General features: G+C 39.0%; 2 protein-coding genes across 3 annotated transcripts; both read left to right on the top strand.

Annotated features, from left to right (window-relative positions):
* Nucleotides 1-1,379: 1,379 nt before the first annotated feature.
* Nucleotides 1,380-8,138, top strand: slc35f6 (solute carrier family 35 member F6). The gene is given in 7 exon segments (XM_029426012.1): nucleotides 1,380-1,582; nucleotides 3,709-3,781; nucleotides 4,046-4,217; nucleotides 5,793-6,008; nucleotides 6,189-6,299; nucleotides 6,815-7,263; nucleotides 7,266-8,138. Coding segments are annotated over 7 exon segments (1,155 nt in total). The 5' UTR covers nucleotides 1,380-1,505; the 3' UTR covers nucleotides 7,323-8,138.
* An 8,583-nt stretch (nucleotides 8,139-16,721) lies between these two features.
* On the top strand, nucleotides 16,722-20,858 carry hlx1 (H2.0-like homeo box 1 (Drosophila)). Of its 2 annotated transcripts, XM_029462600.1 has the most exons (4): nucleotides 16,722-17,484; nucleotides 17,932-18,111; nucleotides 18,276-18,460; nucleotides 19,935-20,858. In XM_029462600.1, the coding sequence occupies exons 1-4, from the start codon at nucleotides 17,037-17,039 to the stop codon at nucleotides 20,280-20,282; spliced, it is 1,161 nt and encodes a 386-aa protein (XP_029318460.1). In that variant the 5' UTR covers nucleotides 16,722-17,036; the 3' UTR covers nucleotides 20,283-20,858. The 2 variants fall into 2 exon arrangements, with proteins under 2 accessions (XP_029318460.1, XP_029318461.1); XM_029462601.1 differs by lacking the exon at nucleotides 17,932-18,111 and having other exon boundaries at nucleotides 16,725-17,484.
* Nucleotides 20,859-25,555: the final 4,697 nt, after the last annotated feature.

The raw sequence follows: 25,555 nt of genomic DNA, 5'->3' as shown, positions 1-25,555 counted from the left end.
CAAGGAGAAGAGCTCATAATAAGCCTTAAAATACGTGTGTGATATCTTAATTTCCTCCAGTCTGGTGTGTGCAGTGCCACAGAGGATTAAAGGTGCAGGTATCATAAAATTGCAGTTCATTTTAATATATTTTATTCAGGTTCTTCTATGGATTAACCTGCACATCACTAATTTAACTTACAATCTGATTTATTTTAGATTGGTGCTTCATTTGTAGGTTTTAAAAAAGCCTCGAATTGACATCATAAGCGCTAAAGAACAGCATCCTCATGGGAAAGTGGAATGCATGGTCTAATTTTAAGCAACGTGAGGCCACGGAGGGGAACATTTACTGTGGTCCCATTTTCAAGTGCTGGATGGTCTACCTGGTCTTTGACGCCCCCTGCTGTTCATCCATGATGCATATTATGCTGCCTTTAAGGTCCCCTCGTAAACTCCTATCTTATTTATTTGGCACTTAAATTAATGGAATTAATTGAAATGAATGGAAACTTGACTGAGCAAAGGTTATAAAGATCATGTGATATAATCAAAGGTTTCTCAACTGTTGTTTTCAAGGTAATATATTATATTTGTATATATGCTATTTGTTATTTGGATATTTACTTATATATTAAACTCACAAATACAAAGTAATATCGTTTTTATTAAACTAGCAACAGTGACAAGTACAGTTCCTCTAGTTTTATAACACCATCAGTCATTTCTTCATGTTATTAAACATTTGCAAAAAACTATGTTTGTACATAAAAGCATCCTTTTTCATAGTGTTAAGATTTAGGGAGAACTTCATCATATTGTACTGTATCAATGTACCTTTAAAAAAAATCAAAAACAGGAACGAGGCCTAGGAATTTGCTGAATCCGTATGCTGAATTTGGCCATTAAAATAGAATTAAAGATTAATTTAAAACATTACTTTCATCTTCCTTCTTGTACATAAATCAATTCATAATTTCAATCTTTATTAAAAAAAAAAAGAATTCAAATATACAAACTTTGCAGACATGTACTCAACATAATGGTAGAGAGAAACAAGAATATGAATTTATATACATTCATAAAATAATAAGAACAATTAAAGAAATGGAATGAGGATAAATAAACTTTAATGATAAAACTTTTGTTTTAAAGAAAAGAAGAAAAAAAGTTTTATTTCACAGAAAAAGTCTAGTGAAATTGGGGGTAACCTAATTCCCATTTATGTATATAAATTATATATTATTTACCATTGCAAACATTACATTTGTTTTCCATATTGATTTTATTTGGATATATATTGTGTAAATGTTTGATGTGTTCTCGTCATCACTTATGCCTATACCGTCATTTCCGACAGGACGTGAAGGCAGCGCGTAGTTGGTCAGCTGACTTAACCTGTCATGTGGCGTTCACAGTCAGAGGAGATCCCACCGAGAAGTGTGTGAACAACAACCGGCGTCTCTCCACGCAGAACACAGCTCGGTGGTCGTCTGTTCCCGCTTTGTCCCGTACACACGTCCAGCATGGCTTGGACTAATTACCAGCTGTTCCTCGCGGGACTTATGCTCACAACTGGCTCTCTCAACACATTATCGGCAAAGTGAGTATATTTAAATATGTTTTCGTACTGGTGTCATGTGTTTATAGTTAGTGGATTAGACTTTGCTGGTACAACTGGACCCGTGTTTAACCGTTACAGTCTACGGTTTGAATGTCAACGGTTGTTAACTGTTGCGCTTATTAGCTAATTAATCAAGCTAGCTTGTTTCAAAGTGTTAGCGTTAGCTTGTTAGCTTGTCAAACGGCTAATACACATTCAAATCAAGTGTGAAGGGAAGCTACAGAAAGCTAATGTGTGAGTGAGGACGGACATTACAATGCTACTGACAACATTGATAAGATTGCTGTCAGGAAGCGACTCATGATTTAAAGACACTTCATACAGATGTAATCAAATGACTGCAAAATGATCTGCCTCTGTACTTATATAATGTCATTATCAGCTATTTGTGTTAAACAAACATGCTTTGTAGGCCACAGGTAAGTCTAGTATTTAACAAGTAAAAAAAAAAAAAAAGAAGCCCATTATATCATCAAATGTCTTGTTTTGTCCAACTAATAATCCAAAATCCAAAGATATTCAAAGTACAGTGATTTAAAACAGAAAGGCAGAAAATCCTCACAAATGAGAAGCAGTAAATATTGAATGTTTGCTTGATAAATGACTTAAATTGTGTGTTTCTAAACTTTTAATCTACCTTTTTTAATAGCAGACCCTGCACACAAACCAAAAACAAATGGCTGCCTTTTTCACACTTAAAAAAATTAGTTTATTGTCTTTTTTTTAAATCAAAATAGTTGACAATTGTTTGCAAATTGATAAATCCACTAATCATTTCAGTCCTGAAATTACTCCTCATATATTAAGTGCTACAACTATTTTCATTATCAATTAACCCGTAGATTATGTTTTCAATTATTTGATTAAACTTCCAACCAACTCTCTAAATCTCAAAGATATTCTACATACTGTACAGTTATATAAAAACTGTAAAAATTTGAAAGGTTGGAGAGACTATTTGGTGTTTTCCCTTGATAGATAACTGAAATGATTTACCACACTAATATATTTAAGTCCTTTCTTATTACTGACACGATAGGAAGAGTTTCAGTGAAACAAGGAATCCAGCCTTTTTTTTTCACTTCCCTAATAATCTGGGATGTCAGCGCTCTGCTGCCTGACTCACACGCTGCAGTCCTTTGTGTCGGTTTAATCGGCTAAACAAAACTCAAAAATGTCGGTTTGAGGGCTAATGTGTCACACAAAGCGAGTTGTGTCATGTTGCTCGCAGAAGATTATCAGAACCTAGGTAGAGTTTCACTCCAGTCACATGACACCAGCCTCGTCACACGGCGCCGCTTCACTGCGTTTATTAAAGCCCTTCAGCTGAGATCAGATACAGCATGTAGGGAGGCTGATAGTTTTAGTGCAAGTTCCCTCTTTGCTGTCGTGCAGACATGCACCGTGTGAAGATCTTTAACCACAAACACCGTGACTACAAATACACAGGAATAGCACATTTGGATCAAGTTTCCTACTTGTATTGATGCGCTCAGAAGTTGTGACATTTGAAGGAAGTGCTGCATCATCACCTTTTATAGACCACATTCCCTTGTCTTGCATTTTGAAGTCTGCAGGACGCTCACATGATGATCACGCTTCCTCTGACAGTAAAAGTTGGACTCATTCACTTCACAAGTGACAAATCATTTTTGTCTGACTGTACAGTATTTTATGTGAGGGCGCAGTGGAACACATTAGTTTGTCAAACGGAGGCATAATGTGAAATATTCAGTACAATAAAACTCCGTTCTAGACTCTAAATGGGTGTAAAGCTGAGTTGTTGTCCATTAATCGGTTACTTATGTCCGAAAAAAGTCAAAAACACCTGTTAGAATTTCCCACAGCTGAACGTGATGTATTCAAATAGTTTGTTTTGTCTCACCAACAGTCCAATAAACCCAAATATGTTCAGTTGAATATTATATATGACAGGAAGGCAGCGAGGAGTGAGAGGCTGGAACCACGTATCACAATAAGTGTTGAATAATCGTCTAAGTGTTGCAGCTCTAGCTGCGAGGCGAACCCCTTCCTCATTCTATGCATGTTTTAGTTGTGTACAAATAATCATCATTAAGTTGTAATAATGTTTTCTTGTCTGACAGATGGGCTGACATGTTCTCAGCGAAGGGTTGTCATGATGACCCCGAACACGCGTTTGCTCACCCGTTTGTGCAGGTAAGGTAATAAACTGCAGGTGACAGAATTGTAAAAAGACTTCAAAGCCAGATATGAGAGTTGAAATTATACCCAGCTCTTATTAACCACAGGCCGTATCCAGTATATGCACATGTTTACCTTTCCACTTCAAACAAGCACACCTTTCAAAGTGCTGCCAAAAGTTAAATCCAATCCGTAATTACTTTCTCAACTGCTGTTTCCAAATATAAAAAGTCAATTACAAGCTGTTCTCCCTCTCTTTGTCTTCCTCCCGCTCTCCAGGCAGTGGGCATGTTTCTGGGAGAGTTGAGCTGCCTTGCCGTCTTCTACATCTTAATTTGCCATGACAGACGTCGACCCGAGCCGAGTATGAACGCAGCACAGAGCTTCAACCCTCTCGTCTTCTTCGCACCAGCCATGTGCGACATGACGGCCACCTCCATCATGTATGTTGGTAAGTGACCTTTGGAAGCCTTCATCTGCTAAATGTTCAGTCTTAACCTTCTCTAAACTGTCGCCGCAAATGTCACAACTGTGTGTGTGTGTGTGTGTGTGTGTGTGCTTTAAAGCCTCGTTAGTGTGTCGGTGAATTGGTAAATGCAGCAAAAACTAAAACACGTTTTATCTTCTTGTAAACCAAAATGTTCAGATGTGTCTTCACCATAGCACTCGTGTTTCTTACATACACATCTCTTTTGTTCTGTGGACACTAATTGCTTACTGTAGTGTGTGTGTGTATGGTATGATATTATATATATATATATATATATATATATATATATATATATATATATATATATATATATATATATATATATATATATATATATATATATATATATATATATATATATATAAAAATATATATATAAAAATAATATCTTTCATTCCATAAAGGTTTAGAAGTTGTGAAGACGACTTCAAGCCATGTGGAAATTGTAGACAAATGTTCTTATTCTTTTCCAAAACATGTGCCATTTGCTTGAATTAATGACAAATGAATTGTTCAGAGATTTTAACTTCATTCAAGAATTGAGCCAAAGCGAGTGAGAGAAGCTGTAAAGTGCTGCGGTGTCTCTGCACCACTGTTAGCCGACTTCCTGCACAGCGGGCCGGCGAACAGGGCCGAGGCAACACACGCTGAGCAGTTTTATCAATCAGGAATATCTACACTTCCCGCTCACACAAGCCTGCAGGGGACCCGTCTGAGACGCATCAGTGACTGCTGGATGGAGGAGCTGTGAGAGGAACACGAGCTGTTGAATCCAAGATCGACACGCCTGCCTGATCTCTATTCCCGTGTTTCTCCAGGAGGTCCACAGCCTCTTAAAGAAAAGCATGTGACGTTAACTGTCTGCTGTTTCTTTACTTCAGAGAGCGGCAGAGTTTCTGGAGTAGCTGACAGATGAGAGGAGCTTAGCGTCTGTGCTTCCTTATTTGTTTAAGTCTTCTGTTTGTGAACGCTCTGAACCTCCTTCAGTCTCTTCACTCGTACTGTGAGCTTTAAGGCGTTGGCTCTTCACGTTTCTTTCTTCAAGAGGGGCTGCAGAACTCATTGAGAACCACAGGAGAGAGCGATCAGGCAGTCTGCTCCTCAGGTTTCTCTTCTTCTGACAGCTCCTGCTCCCCCTGCGCCTCAGCTGGCTCCCCTCCAGGTTTGGGTGAGCTGGCAGTATGCTGTCAGTATACCCGAGTGATAAAAAGTGCTCTGCGCTGCTGGATGTTAGGACGCCGAAGTGCTCATATGTTGTTTTTACGGGACACATGAGTGTTTGTGTCCTGATCCATTCGGCCCTTTTAAAGGTCAAATGTAAAGACTTTACTCTCGTCGGTGAACCAGAACAGATGATCTCCTTCTGTTTTAAAGAATGCATTGCTCAGGGAAAAGATGAATAAATCAAAGATGTTTTGTGTTCCTCTACGTCACAGCGTGTGTTACGCAGCCACTAGCTTTCAGTCCTGTCATGAAAAACAACAATTGTGTAATACTCGATGATAAATGTCCAAAATTGATTTTTCGCTTTCGCAGCTCTCAACATGACCAGCGCCTCCAGCTTCCAGATGCTGCGCGGAGCTGTCATCATCTTCACCGGGCTGCTTTCTGTAGCGTTCCTGGGGCGACGCCTGGCGAAGAGTCAGTGGCTCGGCATCCTCACCACCATCGTGGGCCTGGTGATCGTGGGCCTCGCTGACTTCTTCAGCGGGCACAAAGACGACACGCACAAACTCAGCGACATCATCACAGGTGAGGTGGATTTTTAGTTATGTGCTTTCTTTTTCTGCAGTAAATGCGCCCAGACCATGCATTATAGATCGCTTAGAGCCCACGGTGTCGCAGGAAAGGAAAGTGAACAAAGTGTTGCGCTTTATTTGGTTGGTTAAGTTTTATTATGACACCTGTTTGTTATCTTCTTCTGTCCCGCAGGAGACCTTCTGATCATCATGGCGCAGGTCATTGTTTCGGTGCAGATGGTCCTGGAGGAAAAGTTTGTCTACAAACATGACGTCCATCCTCTGCGGGCTGTTGGTATTGAAGGTACAGCATGTGTTCGTCTGCAGTTTACATGCGACATGTGATCTAGGAACACCAAAAGGAACATTTTTTGACCTAAAACTCTGGTATTGGTCGTGAACCACCAACTCACAAAAGGACAGAAGAACACAAGTAGAAGGAGTCAAAGTAAAACCACAACAGTTGTGAATCATTGTTTTCCAACAGATAACAGTCACACACGATCTATAATAGAGTATTGTAGAGTTTTAAATATTCTTGTGACAGGCCGTACTAACTTGATTACCTATATTACTTGTATATTATTTGACTCATTTCATTCTCTATTCTATTTACTAAGTTCATCCATTATCTGTCATAATCCTAAATGTGCTTTGGCAACACATGTTAAATGTCCTGTGTGGCCTACAGACTAAAAAGGTGACAATATAAAAGTAATGGACTTCGGCTTCTAAGAAGATTTGAATTTAAAAGGCCACAAGTTAAAAAAGGTTGAACTTGTGTAACGGGTCATTTTAAATTCTGCTCTCTATTTCCAGGTTTCTTCGGGTTCGTCGTCCTGTCGCTGCTTCTCATCCCGATGTATTTCATCCACGTCGGCAACTTCAGCGACAACCCTCGGCAGGTCCTGGAGGACGCGCTGGACGCCTTCTGTCAGATCGGACACCAGCCGCTCATCCTGTTGGCTCTGCTGGGCAACACGGTCAGCATCGCCTTCTTCAACTTTGCCGGGATCAGCGTCACCAAAGAGATCAGCGCCACGACCCGGATGGTGCTGGACAGCCTGCGCACGCTGGTCATCTGGATAGTGAGCCTGGCGCTCGGGTGGGAGCAGTTTCACGGCCTGCAGGTGCTGGGCTTCCTGGTGTTGCTGGTGGGTACAGCGCTCTACAATGGACTGCACCGCCCCCTGCTGGCCAGGATACCGTGCTGCGCTGCGATGGTGCACACAGAGGAGGAGCAGGACAGCCCGGGGGAGGGGGAGGGGGAGGGGAGAGGGAGAGACTGCTGGGCGACGGCAGGGTGCAGACCGGAGACGAGAGCTAGAACTTGAGAACAGGACTGCACACCTTTTGTCAGTGACGGTCTCTTTTCAAATATGGTTCTTGTTCACACCTCAGACTTTAACTGACGAGCGGTCTGAGGGAGCTTTATTGTTATAACACGGCTTTTTGGAGGCATTTATTCAAGTTAGTTCTGAAGAGAAATAATGTTATAATTTGCAGTCTCAACATTTGATCCTGACCCCCCCCCCCCCCTTTTATATACTTTATATTCTAAAAAAGAAAAAACTTGAACTGACCTTTTTTTGTTTAAAATCACTAAAGCACAATGTCACACAAGATGAAAATAAATATTTTAGTTTTATTCACATTTTGTTGCTTCACTGGATCATTGCCACGTTGTTTCTGATGTTGTTTGTGTTGCTGTGCCGTGTGACTTATGCCAAAATGTTTTCACTGAATGCCAACAGTGAGTGGTTCAACATCTCTTTTTGTAATCAAAGTGCTGAGTCGTTTCCTCATCAGTTCAGTTGAATATAGAATTGAATGTAGTTTTGTTTACGTCTGTATATTTGCTTTCTGAGACTTAAATTTGTGTTTATTTGTACAGATGTAAATGTGTCAAAAAGGGATTTGCACTTGTTGTAAATCCTGCTTCCCCTTCTCTATTAAGTAGTTCAAGGCTGTAACGTACACTAAGAAAAAAAGGGAACTGTCACTAAATCACACTCGTTGAATGATGTCTTAGCATTTTCACTCAGGCCTGTGTTGACCTGCAGAAAACTACAGTCATTGTGATGAGATGTAATGTCATGACAAAAAGATTTGTTTTTTAAATACACTTCTGGAACAACCCAAACATGTTGTGTGCTGCATGATTCAAACAATATTGTGCTTGTGGAAAAATAGATATGTGTCAACGGAGAGTTTACCTGCAACAATTCTGATCATTTATTTATTTATTTGCAGCTTCCGGTTTTTTTTTTTGCTTTAAAAAAGATATTTAAAGACATTTTATATACTAAATGAGTAATTTATTAATAATAAGAAAGGATCAGCAGATTAATTAATAATTAAAATAACCATTTGTTGGTTTGTTTGCAGTGTTTTGCATCTTAATACAGTTCGGATGGATCCGGTGTTTCATCAAAGGACAAAAAAAATAAATGACAGATTGTATAATAAACACTATAGAATGTTTTTAAATGTACATAATAACATTTTTCTTTTCTCCGCAGCCTCACAGGGCTCCGATGAGATAAAAAAAATTCTGCCGAAATTGTGATGAAATGACGTTCAGCAGCAGAAAAAAGTAGCTCGGCTCAGTGAGCAGCCAGTAATGAGTCCAGTGTCACCAGTCCCAACAGCAGCAGCTGACACCTGCCGGCACTTCCTGAGTCAACCCAACTTCCTCCCTAAAGACCGCTCCTGTGCTTTAATGGAGGTCAAAGGTTAAACGCAGGATTCCCCCGAGATCTACACACACGACCTCTGTCCAGCTCCAGGAACAGGATGAAGGAAAAAGTGTTAATTGTCCAAATACACACGAACACACTGATTCAGAAGTAAATGTCATACCATAACTATAACCAGCTGCGAATAAGTGTTGACTTTGAAACTAAATAGTAATTAGTATTAACAGTAATTACCATCATTATGTTTTTATTTGATATGCATGTGTGAAGAGTGTGCACCTTCATTCCAGACACATTTTACCAGATTACAATCATTTTAACAAAATACAAAAGGTCACCATAATCCTATAATACGTCACATGGTCGACTAATAGTTTAAAAACAGTGGGCTGTTAAGAAGGGAACCATTGTGGGCCCTGCTTAATTTAGTTGTTTTGTTACTCTAGATTTAAAAGATTTAAAATGAACACACATTGTGTCACAGTAAAATACGACATGACCGCTAGATGGCAGCATTTTACTACAGAATGAAACGCAGCTCTTCAGTGTGTGCGTGTGTGTGTGTGTGTGTGTGTGCGTGTGGCTGGTTCTGGTTCTGAGCTGCTGCCTTGTCAATGTACTGATGAAAAAAGACATTACATGATGTTGTCTGCAGTAACATTATAAAGACATGCATAAAGCGGAATAACTCCATAATACAGTATATATAAGAGAGAGAGAGAGAGAGAGATATCTTATAATGGTTGTAAACTCTATATTCTTATGATGCGCAACTCTGGAAGTTGAATATCTGCAACTCGAACAACGCGCAATGACATGTTGACACAATATCTTCTAGGATATATTATTACATTATAGGAACATTGCAATTTAGAGTTATAGTTGTTTTAACTTCACGATTAGTTCGCTTCCCCCAGTCAGAACCATATAGAAATATAGCCGAGACTGCATCTAAAGCAAACGTTTTCCTTTAGGAAATAACTACGTAGTATTTTAAATGTTAGGGTGTTACTTTCGGTAAAAGCCGGTGCATAAAGAAGCATATAGACTATATTGCAGATAGACAGTTGGATCAAGATTTACAGCCTCTGATAAAAAAAAGAAAGGTTAAAAAAAAAAGGGCCCGAAACAGTAGAGAAGAGGCTCGTGGGACAGTGTGGAAGAACATTTCCAGTAGCTGTTTTCTGGACAAATTTGTCCTGATGCGATGTGACCCCCCCCCCCCCCCCCCCTGAGACCTGCTGTTAAAAACCCAGAGCAAAAATAAGCCTGTGAAATACTAAAACGGATAGATGGATCTAAAATAGACTTTTGTTCTATTAATAAATCTGTGTACGTCCTTTCTTTAAAATGTAATACACAACAATGATACTATCTTGATAATCTCCATGTGTTTAAAGAAGTTCTGCATGTTTGCATGAGATTAAACCTCTCTGCTTTGTACTTTCAAACCTGCTGCTGCTGCTGCTGCTGCTGCTGTTTGCAGATTCTCAGCTGGTGAATCGTGTTTTCTCCCCGCTGCTGCGGAGTGATATGGCCGAGATGTGAACCATTGAAGCTGCAGGGTGAGATGCTCTGCTGTGCGTCAGACAGCTGCAGCCTGACTGTCTTTAATGCATCACCTGAAGCATGTCTACACCGTCATTTTAATACTGCATCAACCAGTAATTTAATGCACGACAAGTGGAAATAGCAAAGCAGTCAGCATCCATAGTTTATTTTTGGTATTTTAAATAATGTGCTTTATTTTCCCCTTGTTATAAAAACGTATTTCAAGCATATCTGAAGTAAATAAGTTTGTATTATTAGTAACAGCGTTGTATTCTCCTCGTGGCAGCTCGCTCAGCAGCAGCAGCAGCAGCAGCAGGCCTAATGGTTTGTTATTATGACCTTTTGTGTTTCCATTAGTCTCTCCTCCTGCAGTGTTTAGCTCGCAGCGCTGCTTACAATACGTGATTTAACCCTGTGTACATTTGCACACTGGAGCTGTAGAGGGCCCTGAACCTGCCGCACAAGAGGCGACTTTAATCTGTTCTAAAGTAAACACGTGGCTTTGCTCAAAGGCACTGAGTCACCATCATGTTTAAAAGCTTCCATTAAAGCAGATCCTTTAGGTTGTTTACAGCGGAGGGCAGACCGGGGTGAGTGTGATTAGTCTACCACTCCAATGTCCAGCTAATGACCACTTAATGTTTTAAACTGACTGTGCAGAGCAAAGAGTCAAGCATGCTACCACAAAAGGAAACATGGCAGCCATTCACTCATAACATCAGAGTCCAGCGGGTTCATTTTAATATGTCGACGTGCAATATTTGACCTTATTTTGAAGAGGAGTTAACGAAAAAGTTATTTCATTTGGTGATCAACAGGTTGTTAGCAGTGGTGGAAAAAGTACTCATATATTTGACTGAATAGTAGCAACACCACAGTGTAGAAATACTCATTCAAATGTGTGCTTAGGTTAAAGTAGGCCGACAAAAGTGTTACAGGACAGTGCAGAATAATGTATATTATATTGGATTGGATCGGCAGTTGAAAATGTGAAGTTTTATCTGTATGTGATGATTATATTTTAGTATTATTAATCTCAATCTACAAAGTAAAGAGCTAAAGGTATCAAATGCATGTGGTGGATTCAACGTATAAAGCAGCAGAACAAGTACCTCAACATTGCATGAGAGTAAAGTACTGGAGTACTTAGTTACTCTCCACAAATGTGATCATTCACTACTGAAAGTTTACAAATCATCACCTGCTGTGAGTCCACATGGAGTCAGTGTAACACTTATTTAAAGCACAAGTTTCCAGTCAACACCAGATATTATCAATAACAATCTAAATAAATGGTAGAAAGTTGTAACAAAGTCCAGGCTGTACAGATCGGGAGTTTACATTTTGGGTTTTATTCGTCTTCCTGCGATCAGATTTGTGCAGTTTGCTGCATGATGGTTTGTTTCTCTTTGCCGCAGCTGCTGCAGTCGCTCAACATAGACGACACACAGAAACAAAAGCAGTGGAGGAATGTAAGTACGAGTATAAATGAGATGTACTTTTACCTTTTTGTGCCACTTTATACTTCATTACATTTCAGAGAGAAACTCGTCCCCTTTGTTTACGGATTTTTACTATTTGACAGCTTTAATTATAAATAGCTTTTTCACAGATTAGGTTTTTACATTAAAAACACATAAAACTGTTAAAGCTTTACCAGTTTTTTATCTTTTTGGCTTGTGACCTCGTAGGTAGAGACATTTTGCCTTTTAAACTTTTAAGATGGCTTCGTTTAAATAACAGTTTGAAGCCCGAGACGTAAAATCATTGAACATTTCACACAAAGAGGAAAAATGTAAGAAATTCCTCAAAAATAAAGTTTAGTGAAATTTATTTGTTCTTTCTTCTCCAATAAATCCTCTCACGACCCTCCAGATTTATTTTGTGACCCTTAGGAGGGGCCTGAACCCTATATTGGGAACCACTGGAGTATATACATTAAAACCATGTGATCTATTCAACGACTTTAATTACATTTTTCTTTTTATTTAAAACGTATTTTTGTTGAATTGTAGATTTGTTTTGTAGTTTGATAAGAACAAATGAAAAAACTACATTTGCAGAGAACAAGAAGGGAGAACATTTTGTCACTGGGGGGTGCTGCTCGTACATTTACTGCCTTCACAGGCTCATTAATGTTCTCCGTGTTTTAACTCCTGTCACAACCTGACGATGTGGAAAGAAACATGCAATGAATATGTACACGCCTGACATGAGCGCGATAACAACACAGATGTGTACTTTATTTATTATACGGTCATTTATACTTTATATTTTGTTTATATAATATGTGCACAATTCCCTTCTATAGTCCAAGGTATTGTACATAGCTTGTTAAAGGTCGCCTCTTATTAATTATTTAATTTAGTAAAGTAACTCTCTGAGCTGATGTTCCCCTCATGGCTCAAAAAAAGTCTCGTACTTTACATATAATAACTTTATTTCAACTTAAATATGAAATATGACGCATTGTTACAGCTTAAACTAAGCGTACAGACCATGAAGAGGTAATGCAGGACTTGTAATAGAGTGTTTTTACTTTGTAGTATTGCTTCTTCTTACTTCTGTGAAAGACCTGAACACTTCCTCTGCAATTATTTTTACTGCCAAGAACATAAAGTCATGTTTCTTATAGAAGAAGACAGACGACAGGACGACTGACATTTCACCTCCTGCACACAAATTAAAACTCATTTGAGTTCATCTCCACCTCCAGAGAGAGTTCAGTGTTTGAAATATATTGGATGTATTCAGGATCACATAAACGGGGACAGTGTTGTTTGGACTTCGTACACATCCCTCACTTCTTTTCCCCCCCTTCTCTCTGTAAATGATGGCCGGGTGCCATACAGAAGGCTGTGTACAATGGCCCAGGTCCCATTAAATCTGCTGAAAGTTCCTTCCTGAGGCAAACATTGCCAGAAATAGTAATCTTGGCTTGGAGCTGGAGTCTTACAGAGGGGGAGCAATAATTCTCAGTGTAATAATGGAAATCATTTAATTCTGTCCTGCAGCCTCTGATGCAGCTTCAGTGCGAGGTGCTCGTTCAGTCTTCCTCCGCCTGATAAGGCTTCCTGAAAAACACTCAGCGAGCAATCAGGCGACAACAATGGGCTCCGTCAGACGCTTTAAACTTCAGGTAGTCGGCGGTGCACAGCAGCACGCCTTTGTTTTCATCCACAGCGGGCATGTGACTCATAAAAGCTTTGACTTTTCATTTATGGTGCTGTTTGTTTAAGCTGTGCTGCAGAGTGTATGAGCTGTTTAGCGAAGGCGATCCATCTTAAAGTAGAGCTGCATCCTCTCAGTTAATAGTGTTTTAGCTGAATTATTATATAAGGTCATTGTGTTTTAAGTAAAAGTAGATTAAACAATGTAAAAGTACTTTGTTACAAGTAAAAATCCTACATTAAAAAGTACAAAATCAGCTAAACATACTTAAAGGATCAAAGTAAAAGTACTTATTCATGAAGAGGAAATGTCCCCTTTGACTGATATATTGTGTTATATGACATTATTAGATTGCTGGAGCTGCTTTTAACTACTTTATATACAGTTACTGCAGGAAGTCTTGTGGTTATCAACCTACTGGAGGTGTGAGGCCCCTCCAAAGTAAATCTGGGGGGTCGTGAGATGATTAAATGTGAAGGGAAAGAAGGAAAAAACACTGGATCTTTGATGTTCTGCATCATTTATATATATATATACCCTGATATAGTTATTTAGATAACACCATACTAGACTGTTTTAAATGGTTTATCTTTAGTTTATCAGGTTTATTAATGTAAAATCTTAATCTAACAAGGTAAAAAGTAAAATCTACAGTGTGTGACAGGTAGTGGAGGAGAAGGCTAAAGTAACATTAAATGAAGATACTCAAGTAAAGTACAAGTATGTCAGAATTATACTTAAGTATTTGAGTAAATGTACTTATTTGTCACTGAATTGAAGTGACTGTGTTGAAGGGATGACAGGATTACTCTGGAAAAACACAGCCATGGAAGTCCGAAACACTAAAAATGTATTTAGTGGTCAAGGTCAATATTCTGTTTCCAAGCTACTTCAGAAAAAGACTTTTATTTTTAGGATTTTTACGACTGAGTTTTCTATTGTTGCAGACAGATCCAGCCCTCGAGTACTTACAGTCCCTTAACCAGAGACAGGAGTCGCAGGCACTGGCAGTAATCCCACCTGACATCATTTATGGCTCCGCAGAGGACCGGCTTGGAAAAGGGAAATAAAGGTGAATAATAGTATCCAGTGGGGCTCCGGCTGAAAAAGTCATATTTCAGTTTTTACAAGTGATTTGTGGATCAAATGTGTGCTTTTTTTTTTTTTTTTTTACAACATTTTCAGACCTGAAGTTTTACAGTAAAGGATTCTGCGTTGATATGAAGCCAGAAACAATCTCAGGTTTATTGTTTTGTGCGTTAGCAAAATGACACTTTGTGCTGCAGGTTAATGTTTATGTCTTGGCTCCCTTTCTCTTAAGAGCACACATAAAGGCAAAGTGGTGGGTGGATTAAAACACACACACACACACACACACACACACACACACACACACACACACACACACACACACACACACACATATATAATGCAAAAACAAGGACATTAAAACAATAATTTAATGAAGCAATGTAATCATCAGATTGCAGAATTATAAGTCTCTCTTCACTGAGGAAGAAATGATCTGTCATCTTTATTTTAGGATTATAAAATAAGAAATATAAGGAGAGAAATTTCCCCCTCAAATGCATGAAAAAAATTCAATTTATGCTTCATTTCTTGTCAGGAAATGACATATGGAGTGGCACATAAAAGCCATGTTATGGTATATTGTTTAAATCCTGTGTGTGTGTGTGTGTGTGTGTGTGTGTGTGTGTGTGTGTGTGTGTGTGTGTGTGTGTGTGTGTGTGTGTGTGTGTGTGTGTGTGTGTGTGTGTGTGTGTGTGTGTGTGGACATCTTTTAATCAGGCAGTTGTGCCCCATGAGTTGTGTGGCATACCCCTTCTTTCTATAGTTAAACACAATTAATTGAAGACAAATCATATTTTTCAAACCGAAATAAAACATGTTTTTTTTATGATTGCAAACCACAAATTATGGATTTACTTCGTACAGCAGCTGAAAAAGTAAAAACCTTTTTAAAAAAAATGTTTAAATGCACCCCAGCTTGTCACAGTTTGACCCGTTGAGCAGTCAGTGTGTGCAGGCTGATCTGAGGCCTGTGCTTTTTAATGCTTCCTACTGAAAAGCTCATCAGCACCTGAAATAACTCGAGGCGTGCTGCGTCTGCTACATCCTCTTCCCTGGATTGTTTTGACTGTATGATGGAGGGCAAACGTTAAAATCTCTGTTTCTAATTTTAACCCGGAAAAGTGTCACTCGAAAACAGCATGATAGGAGGCAGTCAGGGTCATCGGCGCTTCCGCGCGCATGAATCAGGACTAAATGAATGCGGGCTTCAGAAGCCATTGTTTCAACACATGCGAGAGAAACATGCGATCGGAGAGTTTGGGGGAGGATGGGGGGGGGGGGGGGAGAAACGGTATCAAGGCACGACAGGAGAGAGGGGAGAGAGTTCATTTCTGTTGACATTTAGGAAAAAAATATAGGAAGTGTATGAACTTTAACGTATGCACGCGAGTATACACGCGAGTATACACGCCTATTAGTGCTAATATTCAAAATGTTTTCCTTCAAGCCAATTAGGCCGAATTATTTCATGTTAAAGCGGCAGAGAACATTTTAATTTCTTCTGTTTTAAATGATAAAATGTTATTGACCAGGTCCCAACGTGTGAATCTTCAGGGGCCTCGCGGATGAAGTATCGCCTCTGAAGTTAATTGTGTTTTGGTTTTAAGAGGGGAATCGGTTTCCTCTGTTTATTATGAGCATGGGGACGGATTTGCGTCACCGTGCAACTTGCAGGTCGAGATAAAGTTGCACAAATATTGAAAAAGGGAAGTTCTAACAGTCATTATAAAAGTCCCCCCCTCTGCTCCGGAAGAAATAAGGATTTCTGCTGTATCCTAAAATACTAAAGCAGGTTCTATTTTGGGGGCAAATCTAGCAGGAATATCCGCTCATTTAACACGAATCACAGCCCATCAAAAACAGGATGAGTGGAGCTAATAGAGCCTCTCCTGGGCTCGAGGTCACATGATTTACACGCTATGTAAAATATGTATTATTCCTATTTTAAAACTTTATCTAATCGTTTGCCGTGTTTTTTGATTTGGCTTTTTCTTTTCTTTTTTTTTGCAGGGTTATATAGATATCTTTGGATGAAAACGGACTTTCTTGAAAATATTTCTAATACACTGCGTGCACACTCGCACTGGCGTGAGATGGGATTTATTTCCACGAAGAAAAATGGAAATTAACATGAGAGTTAATGGGTGTAATGTTTTTGTGTGCGGTGATGGGTGGGGGTTCTCTTTAAGTGATCAATCCGTCATCTCAGGATCAAAATTTCTCCGAAGTGTCCCGGTCATGTGTGTGTGTGTGTGTGTGTGTGTTGGATACACACCATCCTCATTTGTAAGGGCGTGATGTGCGCGAATGCAAAACATCCATTGGCTCAGAAAGCGACCAATCAGTGTCAGCGGAGGGACTTCAGAGTGGAACTTCAGGGTTTGGATTTCAGAGTTGGGAGAGCGATTTTGGCACTGACACAAAGAGGACGGTCATCTATCCCTCTATAACGCCATCCCTGCTTTTTTACATGCCTGTCCGTTTATACCCTCTTCTGAGAAACAATAAGGCGCGTTAGAGGCTGCGGGATGTACACGGCCGGGCTCAACCCGTTTTACGCGTCAAATTTTAGCCTCTGGTCCGCGTACTGCGCGGGGGGCTTCGCTGTGGATACGATGAAGAAACCCTCGTTTTGCATCGCAGACATTTTGCAGGCTGGGGATGCGGAGAACATCCCGGGATCGTCGGCCCTCATGGTGCATATGGGACACCACCACCACCGCGCGCAGCACGGCCACTCCGGCAACTCGCCGCTGCGCCCTTCTCCCGTCGCCCCGGAGCCGTCCGTGTACGGCGCGAGGGTGAGTCCGGCGTCTCCTTACCACAGACACGGACTACAGCTAACATCAGTCTCCAGGACTGCATATAACTCCCAACAAACGCCCCCGCCTTCAAGCAAAGACCTCAAATTTGGAATCGATCGGATATTGTCGACAGATTTTGACCCAAAAGGCAAAGACAAGTCGTCATTAAGAGGTGAGATTTTATTACACGCTAAATTTCCAAACATATGTGGTGTGTGTATATATAGAGAAGCTTCCTGTCATGTCAGCCAATGAAAACAATAAATAGAGATGTGTTTTGTGGCCTTAAAGTATTTTTTTTAATGAGACCAATAAGTAGTCCAAACTGTAGAAACTGAAAGCAACACTAGAGTAAAAAGCAGCAGTTTATAACAGTGACAGGCTTGTTCACAGAGTAGTAAGAGCCTCATAACGTGCACTTTAAGGAGCCCTGTGGGGGAATCCTCTGCTCAGTTGCCCCCTAACCAGAAAGGTCAGGATCAGCTGGAAGTGCAGTAACACTTGAACCCAGGCTTTGACTTTGTTTGATGGTCTCTCTAAATACTAGACCATCTTGCCCACCCCAGCTTGTGACTCTTTGTTTCCTGACTGAAGCCCATCATCTCTCGCTCTGTAACAGATCTCACATCCATCGTTAGCTCGAACCGTCAGTCAGGAATCCAGATCCCCATTCAGCCTCCGGCCAGCCAGTACTTCTCCTGCATAGACCCCGGGATGAGCGACGCGTCCTCCATGATGAGTTCACTAGGCAGCAGCAGCAGGCATTCAGGCCAGCATCAGTTTCAGGACACCTTCCCAGGTAGACTACATGTAGGACATGTAACAGACAGGAAACTGGCCCGTCCAGCTCTCTGTTTGTTTGGAGGTGTGAGACACCTGCAGTAAATGTTCTGCTCTGGTTTCTCTTCTCTTTTTTTTTTTGTATATATATATTTAACCCCATGTCCTCCTCGTGTGTTTTAGGTCCCTATGCTGTCCTCACTAAAGACACGATGCCACAGACGTACAAGAGGAAAAGGTCGTGGTCGAGGGCAGTGTTTTCAAACCTGCAGAGGAAAGGACTGGAGAAGAGATTTGAAATACAGAAATATGTCACCAAGCCGGACAGAAAACAGCTGGCTGCGATGCTCGGGCTGACAGACGCTCAGGTAACTGAACATGAAGCTTTTATTTTAGGAGGACATCTTGCAAGAATTATTTTTTTACAAGGTCTATTTTTTTGTTGTTGCCCCAAACCAAATTTTAAAAAACGATCAAAGATGAAAGAAATATGTTTTTAGTCTCGTTAGCATTCAAAATAAATAAGTTATTTAGGTTTTCCTTAAATTTATTTTGCAGGATAGATCATTTTTGTTTTATCTGTCAACTCGTTTAAATTGTAATATGTTTAATATTTTATATATGTATGGTTTTAATGTCATTTCATTGTTGGACACCATGGATATGTTATATTATTTACTGCATGATAGTGAAATGTGTTGATTAAATATATTTTCTTTGAATAAAGAAATCAGGAAAAGTTTTGTGGATCCAAATAAATAATAAAACAATAAAAGCACAGGGCCGTAGCCAGGTTTTTAAAAATACTGAAGTCATGAGCCCCCCTTAGAAGAAATTAACCAGATTTAAATAAAATAATTATATTTAGTTTCTTATAGTTTGGACTTTGTCATATTAAATAATTACGTTTTTTTAAAATATACATATTTCCTTTATATTCTTAATTCCCTACATGGCATTACAGGTCTTCTAAAAAATACTTGAAACAGCCAATACATTTCCCAGCATGTGTAAAGTCAGTCACAAATTGCAAAAACTACAAATTCCCAGACAAATTGCAGCACTTGAACAATGACCTCAGTGTGCTCACTGATATCTCTGATCCTGACAAACCAATGCAATGATATGAAATTAAAACGTCTGCTTATAATAGTACACATAAACCTTCTTATACGAATTGTCTCATACGAGGAAACGCAGATGTTTGTGACCTGAACTCCTTCCACAGATTCAACTCAGGACAATAACTTTATTTATAAATTGAATTCATAATAATTGACACAACACAGAAGAGAGCCAGACATTTAATTGAAGTTGTAAAGCTACATCAGAACTGAAATGTGCAACCGGAGAACCAAATCTTGAGCAACACCTCACAGTTGTTGTTTACATTTCATCACACTGTACTTACTTAACCTCACCCAACAAGTCAGCATTATTGAAAACACGTATTTTCTCATTGTATTTCTATTTCCATCTAAAATATTACATTTGAATAATATACTTAGAATAATATACTTAGAATAGCAACATATTCCTTGTTGTCTACTAGTGTTAAATAATGTTTGCACTATATTTACACTATCTTGACCAGGTCTCTCTTGTAAAAGAGGTCTCCTGAAATAAAGTGTTTACAATATAGCATATATTTCCTTATTATAAGGGAGCGTGTTGTATTTAATCACCTTCTGTATTTATTCCCTTCTCGCAAATTTTACCTGGAAATACAAGGAACATTTAAGGATATTTAAATACATGGACCATGCAAACAGGATATATGTCACTGCATTACGCACAGAAACAGTGTGAGCTAACAGGGCCTGTGTGTGTGTGTGTTTTCAGGTGAAGGTGTGGTTCCAGAACAGGCGCATGAAGTGGAGACACTCCAAAGAGGCCCAGGCTCAGAAGGACAAGGACAAGGAGCAGCCGGACAAGAGCGCGTCTGAGGCCGGCAGCAGGGAGCCCAAAGAGCCGGCGGAGGAGGAGTCCGAGTGTGAGAGCGAGGGACGGAGCGAGTGTGAGTCCGACGAGGCTCCGGAGGAAAACTCTGACGGACATTTGGACATTTCTGAGCAAACAAACAAAACCAGCGTGATCATGAGCGGGAGCGCGCCGGCGAGCAGCGCAGAGGCGGCGGCGGCGGCGGCGGCGGCAGCGACAGACACGGAGGCCTCTCAGATACTCATATGAAGGCTTTAGTTATGAACAATGACTTTTATTATTATTTTTGACAGAAGAACGACAGTGATGTTAAAACGCATGTGGAGTGTCACATTCAATAAGGCATCTGCAACGTAAAGTTAGGCCTGTATTCGTCTAATTCCTGGGAACAAGTGGAGCAATATTATTTCTTTAATATGACACATTATTTAAGCCCAGACTCAAAGAACATAGACCAAATTAATTTGTTAATTATATTAGATTGTGTGTTTTTTCCTGCTCCCTTTAAGGCTCTAATAATAAAACATCAGACTATTTTAAATTTACAAAACATCTATTTTGCGGCGACCTCCAGTGTTTCCTGACTGTCGTTTTCCTCTCAAGAGCTTTTGTGTGAATCATGTTTTCCTCATTTGAAGGAAATAATGCGGTTGTGAATTTTATTTTTAGGTTATGAACCACTCGTTTCACGTGATAAATGAAATCTCAGAAAATCACAGCAGTGTTCATGTATTATTTGTGTTGTCTGGATATACGGTTGTGCTATTTTGTTAATAATAATTTGCACTGAAAATATTGTAAATAAAATGTTTCTTACTTTGAAAATCGGATTACGATGTATTATTATTATTATTATTATTATTATTATTATTAATAATAATTTTCAGTTCATTATTTGTTATACTCTCACTTTTAACTAAATGTTAAAATATTATTTTTTTGATTTGTTTGATTTTACTGGTTTTTTTCTGTGCTTTTGCATATAGGAAAAATAAAAGCATCAGCAACAACATTAATATTTTCAAGCACGTAAATATGAAAGAAAATAAATAATTAAAAATACTGCAAACAGAGTAGCTGCTGTACAACATGTGGAGGTTAAATCCACAAAAAAATAAACAACACAAGTCATTTGCACATATACAAATACATAGATAAGTAACATCTTTTGTATACAGGACTCTGGTGTTACTTTGGTCTAATAGTATAAAAAAAAAGAATATTGTTTTAATAACTACCTTACCGACACATTGGAAATTAATTAATTAAAATTAAAACAATGAAAACATACAGACAATCTTAAAGGTTGAGTGGACCAAATCATACCTCCATTATAAATGTATATGTCTTCTTCTCCTATATATATATATATATATATATATATATATATATATATATATATATATATATATATATATATATATATATATAAATGTATACATCTTATCCTATATATATATATATATATATATATATATATATATATATATAAATGTATACATCTTATCCTATATATATATATATATATATATATATAAAATGACAATTGACAGTGAACTAAACTCCTCCTGAGGATGATGAGGCTCCAGCAGCACAGAAAGTGAGAGAAGAAGAAGAAGAAGAAGAAGAAGAAGAAGAAGAAGAAGAAGAAGAAGAAGAGAAGAAGAAGAAGAAGAAGAAGAAGAAGAAGAAGAAGAAGAAGAAGAAGAAGAAGAAGAAGAAGAAGAAGAAGAAGAAGAAGAAGAAGAAGAAGAAGAAGAAAAGAGAGAAGAGTGTAATTTATAGTTTGTATACATTTACTGGCTCCAGATAGCTGCGACGACCCGGATGAGTATATTTTATGTATCCAGACACAGATACAATCAACATCTCCTCCATTTATAGTGCTGCTCATAACCTCCCTCTGCAGACAGAGTCCATCTCAGAGCTGCTCTTTTTTTTTATTATGACTGACAACAAAAGACTAACAGAGAGGACAGGGAAGTGTTGAAATGTCATTTCTCAACTAGTCTTATCGTGAAGTTGATTGTTTTATAAGATAGAATAAATAAATCTACATTATCTCTGCAATACACATCCAAACGGTGCACATGTGCAGCACAATTAAACCTGTTTAAGGATGTTTAATGACATGATGTCATGACACACTCCTTCACTTTACGTCTACCTGTGTCTGTCAGAGTAATTATATTTTATAAGAGCCACATAAATCTGGAATAACACATGATGGCTTTTCATTGTCATTTTTTTCAAACTATACTGGAGTCATCATAAAGGTCAGACATGTTGCCCAATGTTAAAGTATCTTTGGTACAAAAACATGATGATTTATACAGAAAGAAAACCCTCCTGAATAAATGTTTTCCAAATCCATCTGCAGTTCAGTGACAACTTAAAGATAGTGTAAGATAAGAGGTTTGCATGTGTGTGTATGTATTTCAGTATTACGCATCGTTTTGCGTTGTGAATCTGCGTCGGCTATCAAGAAGTTTTGTTGATGGGAAAATAAGTTTGGTGAAGCTTTCACTGGAGTTTAATGGAGTTTACACAAAATAAACAACCATCACGATGTATCCTAAACACCAGTAGTGGAAGACATACACACTGTAACAACTTTACCAAGTAATAGTTCTGCATTTAAATGTTTATTAAAGTAATTTATGTAAAATAAAGTATGAAAAGTATTCATTATGCAGAGCTGGCTCTGTCAGCAGGGCCGTGGCCAGGATGTTAGAAACACTGAGGTCCCCCGAACACACCCTCTGAGCCAATTGTAACCAAAGAGATGTATTTTATTTAGACTATAAAAGTAAATTGACCAGCAGTAGAAAGTAAGAATGTTGACTCAAGTACAGAACTTAAGTACAACTTTGAAGTGCGTGTACTTTACTTGAGTATTAGCATTTTATACAGTCTCTATACTACTTTACAGCATTACACTGCAGATTCAGATTATTGATATAAAATACAAAATCAACTAATAAACGATGAAGTATTATTATAGATTAAACTACCCAGGTGAATATGAAGCAGTTCAGATTAACTCCACACATAAACACATAAATAAATGCGTCACTAATTATAATCCAGTGATACAATATGTAACATTCTGCACGATGAGAACTTTTACTTTTGCTGCTTTAAGTATATCTCGATGCTACTTCTTTCGCACTTTTACTTAAGTAAGATTTTGAATGCAGGACTTTCACCTGTACCTTTACTTTAGTCAAAGATCTGTAGTTCTGGTGCAGCTTTCACTCAAGAGAAACACAAAATAATACCGTTTAAAAGCTTCACAGAAGGAAGAAGTATACAGATACTTTACTTATATGTACAAGTAACAAAACCACAAGGAAAACTCAAAACTGATTGAATGTTCTTTGCAGCACTACTAAACATTCATTGTGTTTCTTGCATTGACACCTCTGCTAAACAATGTGAAAGAAGACACACTTGATGTATAGCACAGAGTGATGATAAATAAAGCTCTGTGCCTTTAGCATCACATCTCAGTCAGGAAACTCAAAGCCCTCTGGTATTTGTTGTCATGTTAGCAGCAACATCATAGTGAGTGACCCAGAAACCCGGACCACCACAAACTCTCTCCACTATGGGGTCCACTTTCCTCTCCTCCGGAAAGACGACTGACCCCCGGAGAGCTGCAGTTTTTCCGTTTTAGCTTAGCATCTTGAATTTCACTTTTCATTTCCCCCTTCTCCTGCCCGGTACAGTAATACCTGCTGCTGCTGCTGCTGCTGCTGCTGCCTCGGAGACATTTTACTCCCAAACTCCAGAGCAGTCTTCTCATAAACTTACCATGTGACAGTTATGAAGTGGATGGCACTCGTCTTAATCTTCACTTTTAATTCACGCTGGATGAAAAGTTGTCAGAGTTATGATAGCCAGTTTCCATGGAAGGCAGTAAAAGCCCCGGACACTTTATCAACCCCAATATTAACTGTTAAACGCTCACGTATTAAATGTCTGGGTGGGTTGAGTCTCGAATTATGTTCGAAAAAGCTATAAATTACATTAGTATTTGCAAATGTACAATAACAATAACAATCCAAACGCTTAACATAATACTGAGAGGCCTTGATTTGTGAACTGTCCTAAGAACTTTTATGAGCAGGATAGGAGAAAGTCCATCTGGCCTGTATTTAATGTCAGCCTTTCCCCCTCCATTAAAAGCTGTCCTATACGTCCCTCTTGGCAACCCAGGACAGGGCAACCCATAAAACAAACCAGCCTCGCCAATATTTAACGCTTTGAAAAAGTAACTGTGTAAAACAAATTGCCTCTGTGAGAGCAGAGCAGGGGGTTTCTGTCTGCAGTGGTTGAGGGATTAACGTGACTAAAAGCTGTGACGTCTCCGGTGCTTTGAGGCATTATCTGTGAAGTTGTTTGATAGGCTGATGGAGATTTCTCCACCGTTGGCGTAATGCATCAGAGGAAAGGCCTTGTGAGAGAGTCTGTGGCCCTGCCGGAGGATCAGGGGGGGGGGGGGAGGGGGGGTAACAAAGCTTCAACATAACTCAACAAGTGCTTGAGAAACTGCAGCCGATAAATGCAGCGTGCAAAAAGATGGAGGCTTAGTTTTGTAATTCTGCTCCTTCCTTCATTTTGGGGGAATGACGATAATGTCAGTGATGATAAAGATGATGTGAACATCTCAAGGATATTACTGTGAATTCACTTTCACGCAGAAGAGGAAGTTTGCTACTCCCTAACACCAAAGTAAAAGTACAGGAATATTAGCGGTGGTAGCAGCATCAAGAGCAAAAACAAAACTCTGTAAGAGTGTCAGTACCGCAGCGAAGTCGTAGAAATAACTCGCTGTACACAGGGAGACTAAACTTATAACTGAAAATACTTCACATCCACTACACTCAGGGTTCGACTCAAAGGTCAGCTGGAACATATACAACCAGTGTTTTAATCAGGGTACTCTTGTTGCTCTCTTTTATTGCTTGCTGTCCATTTACACGATTGTATATATTGTATATTTACACGTTTTAATGGCGTGTTGTGTTATGTGTATTGTATGTACCTTTTATGAACTTGGGAGAAGCCAAAGACCACTGAGGTGGACGATAAAGTCAATTTAATCTAATCTAATCTAAAGCGTAGATGTGGAACTGCAACTGCTTTACTCACTGTTTGGGTAGTGTTATAGATAATCCTATGTTTGCGTCAGTAAAAATGAAAAAGTAACTCTTGCGTGCAGGTGTAAATGTAGTGGAGTAAAAAGTACTTTGTCTCTGAAATACCCAAGTACAAGTACCTCAAACTTATAAATGTACTGTTATTTTGACTCAGTATTAAAGACAACAAGCTCTAAAATGTTACAAATATATTGTTGGTTGTGCAGAACGATGATGACATTCAGAACTACAAACGATGCACATAGTTAGTGCTAGTTTTTATGCAGGTTTGTCGGCGTATCAAATATATTTGTCCCAGTTTTAAGGTAAAACACAGGGTCAGGGTTTTTATGCATTTTCTAAATGAAGCCCTAGCTT

This window comes from Cottoperca gobio, chromosome 24 (assembly GCF_900634415.1).
Source record: "Cottoperca gobio chromosome 24, fCotGob3.1, whole genome shotgun sequence".
Lineage (NCBI taxonomy): Eukaryota > Metazoa > Chordata > Actinopteri > Perciformes > Bovichtidae > Cottoperca > Cottoperca gobio.
This window is presented reverse-complemented; position numbering and strand designations above follow the sequence as displayed.

Coding starts and splice junctions, on each gene's coding strand:
- hlx1 (XM_029462600.1), top strand. CDS start 17,037: ATGTACACGGCCGGGCTCAACCCGTTTTACGCGTCAAATTTTAGCCTC. Junction 17,485..17,931: donor AGACAAGTCGTCATTAAGAG/GTGAGATTTTAT, acceptor GCTCTGTAACAG/ATCTCACATCCATCGTTAGC. Junction 18,461..19,934: donor TCGGGCTGACAGACGCTCAG/GTAACTGAACAT, acceptor GTGTGTTTTCAG/GTGAAGGTGTGGTTCCAGAA.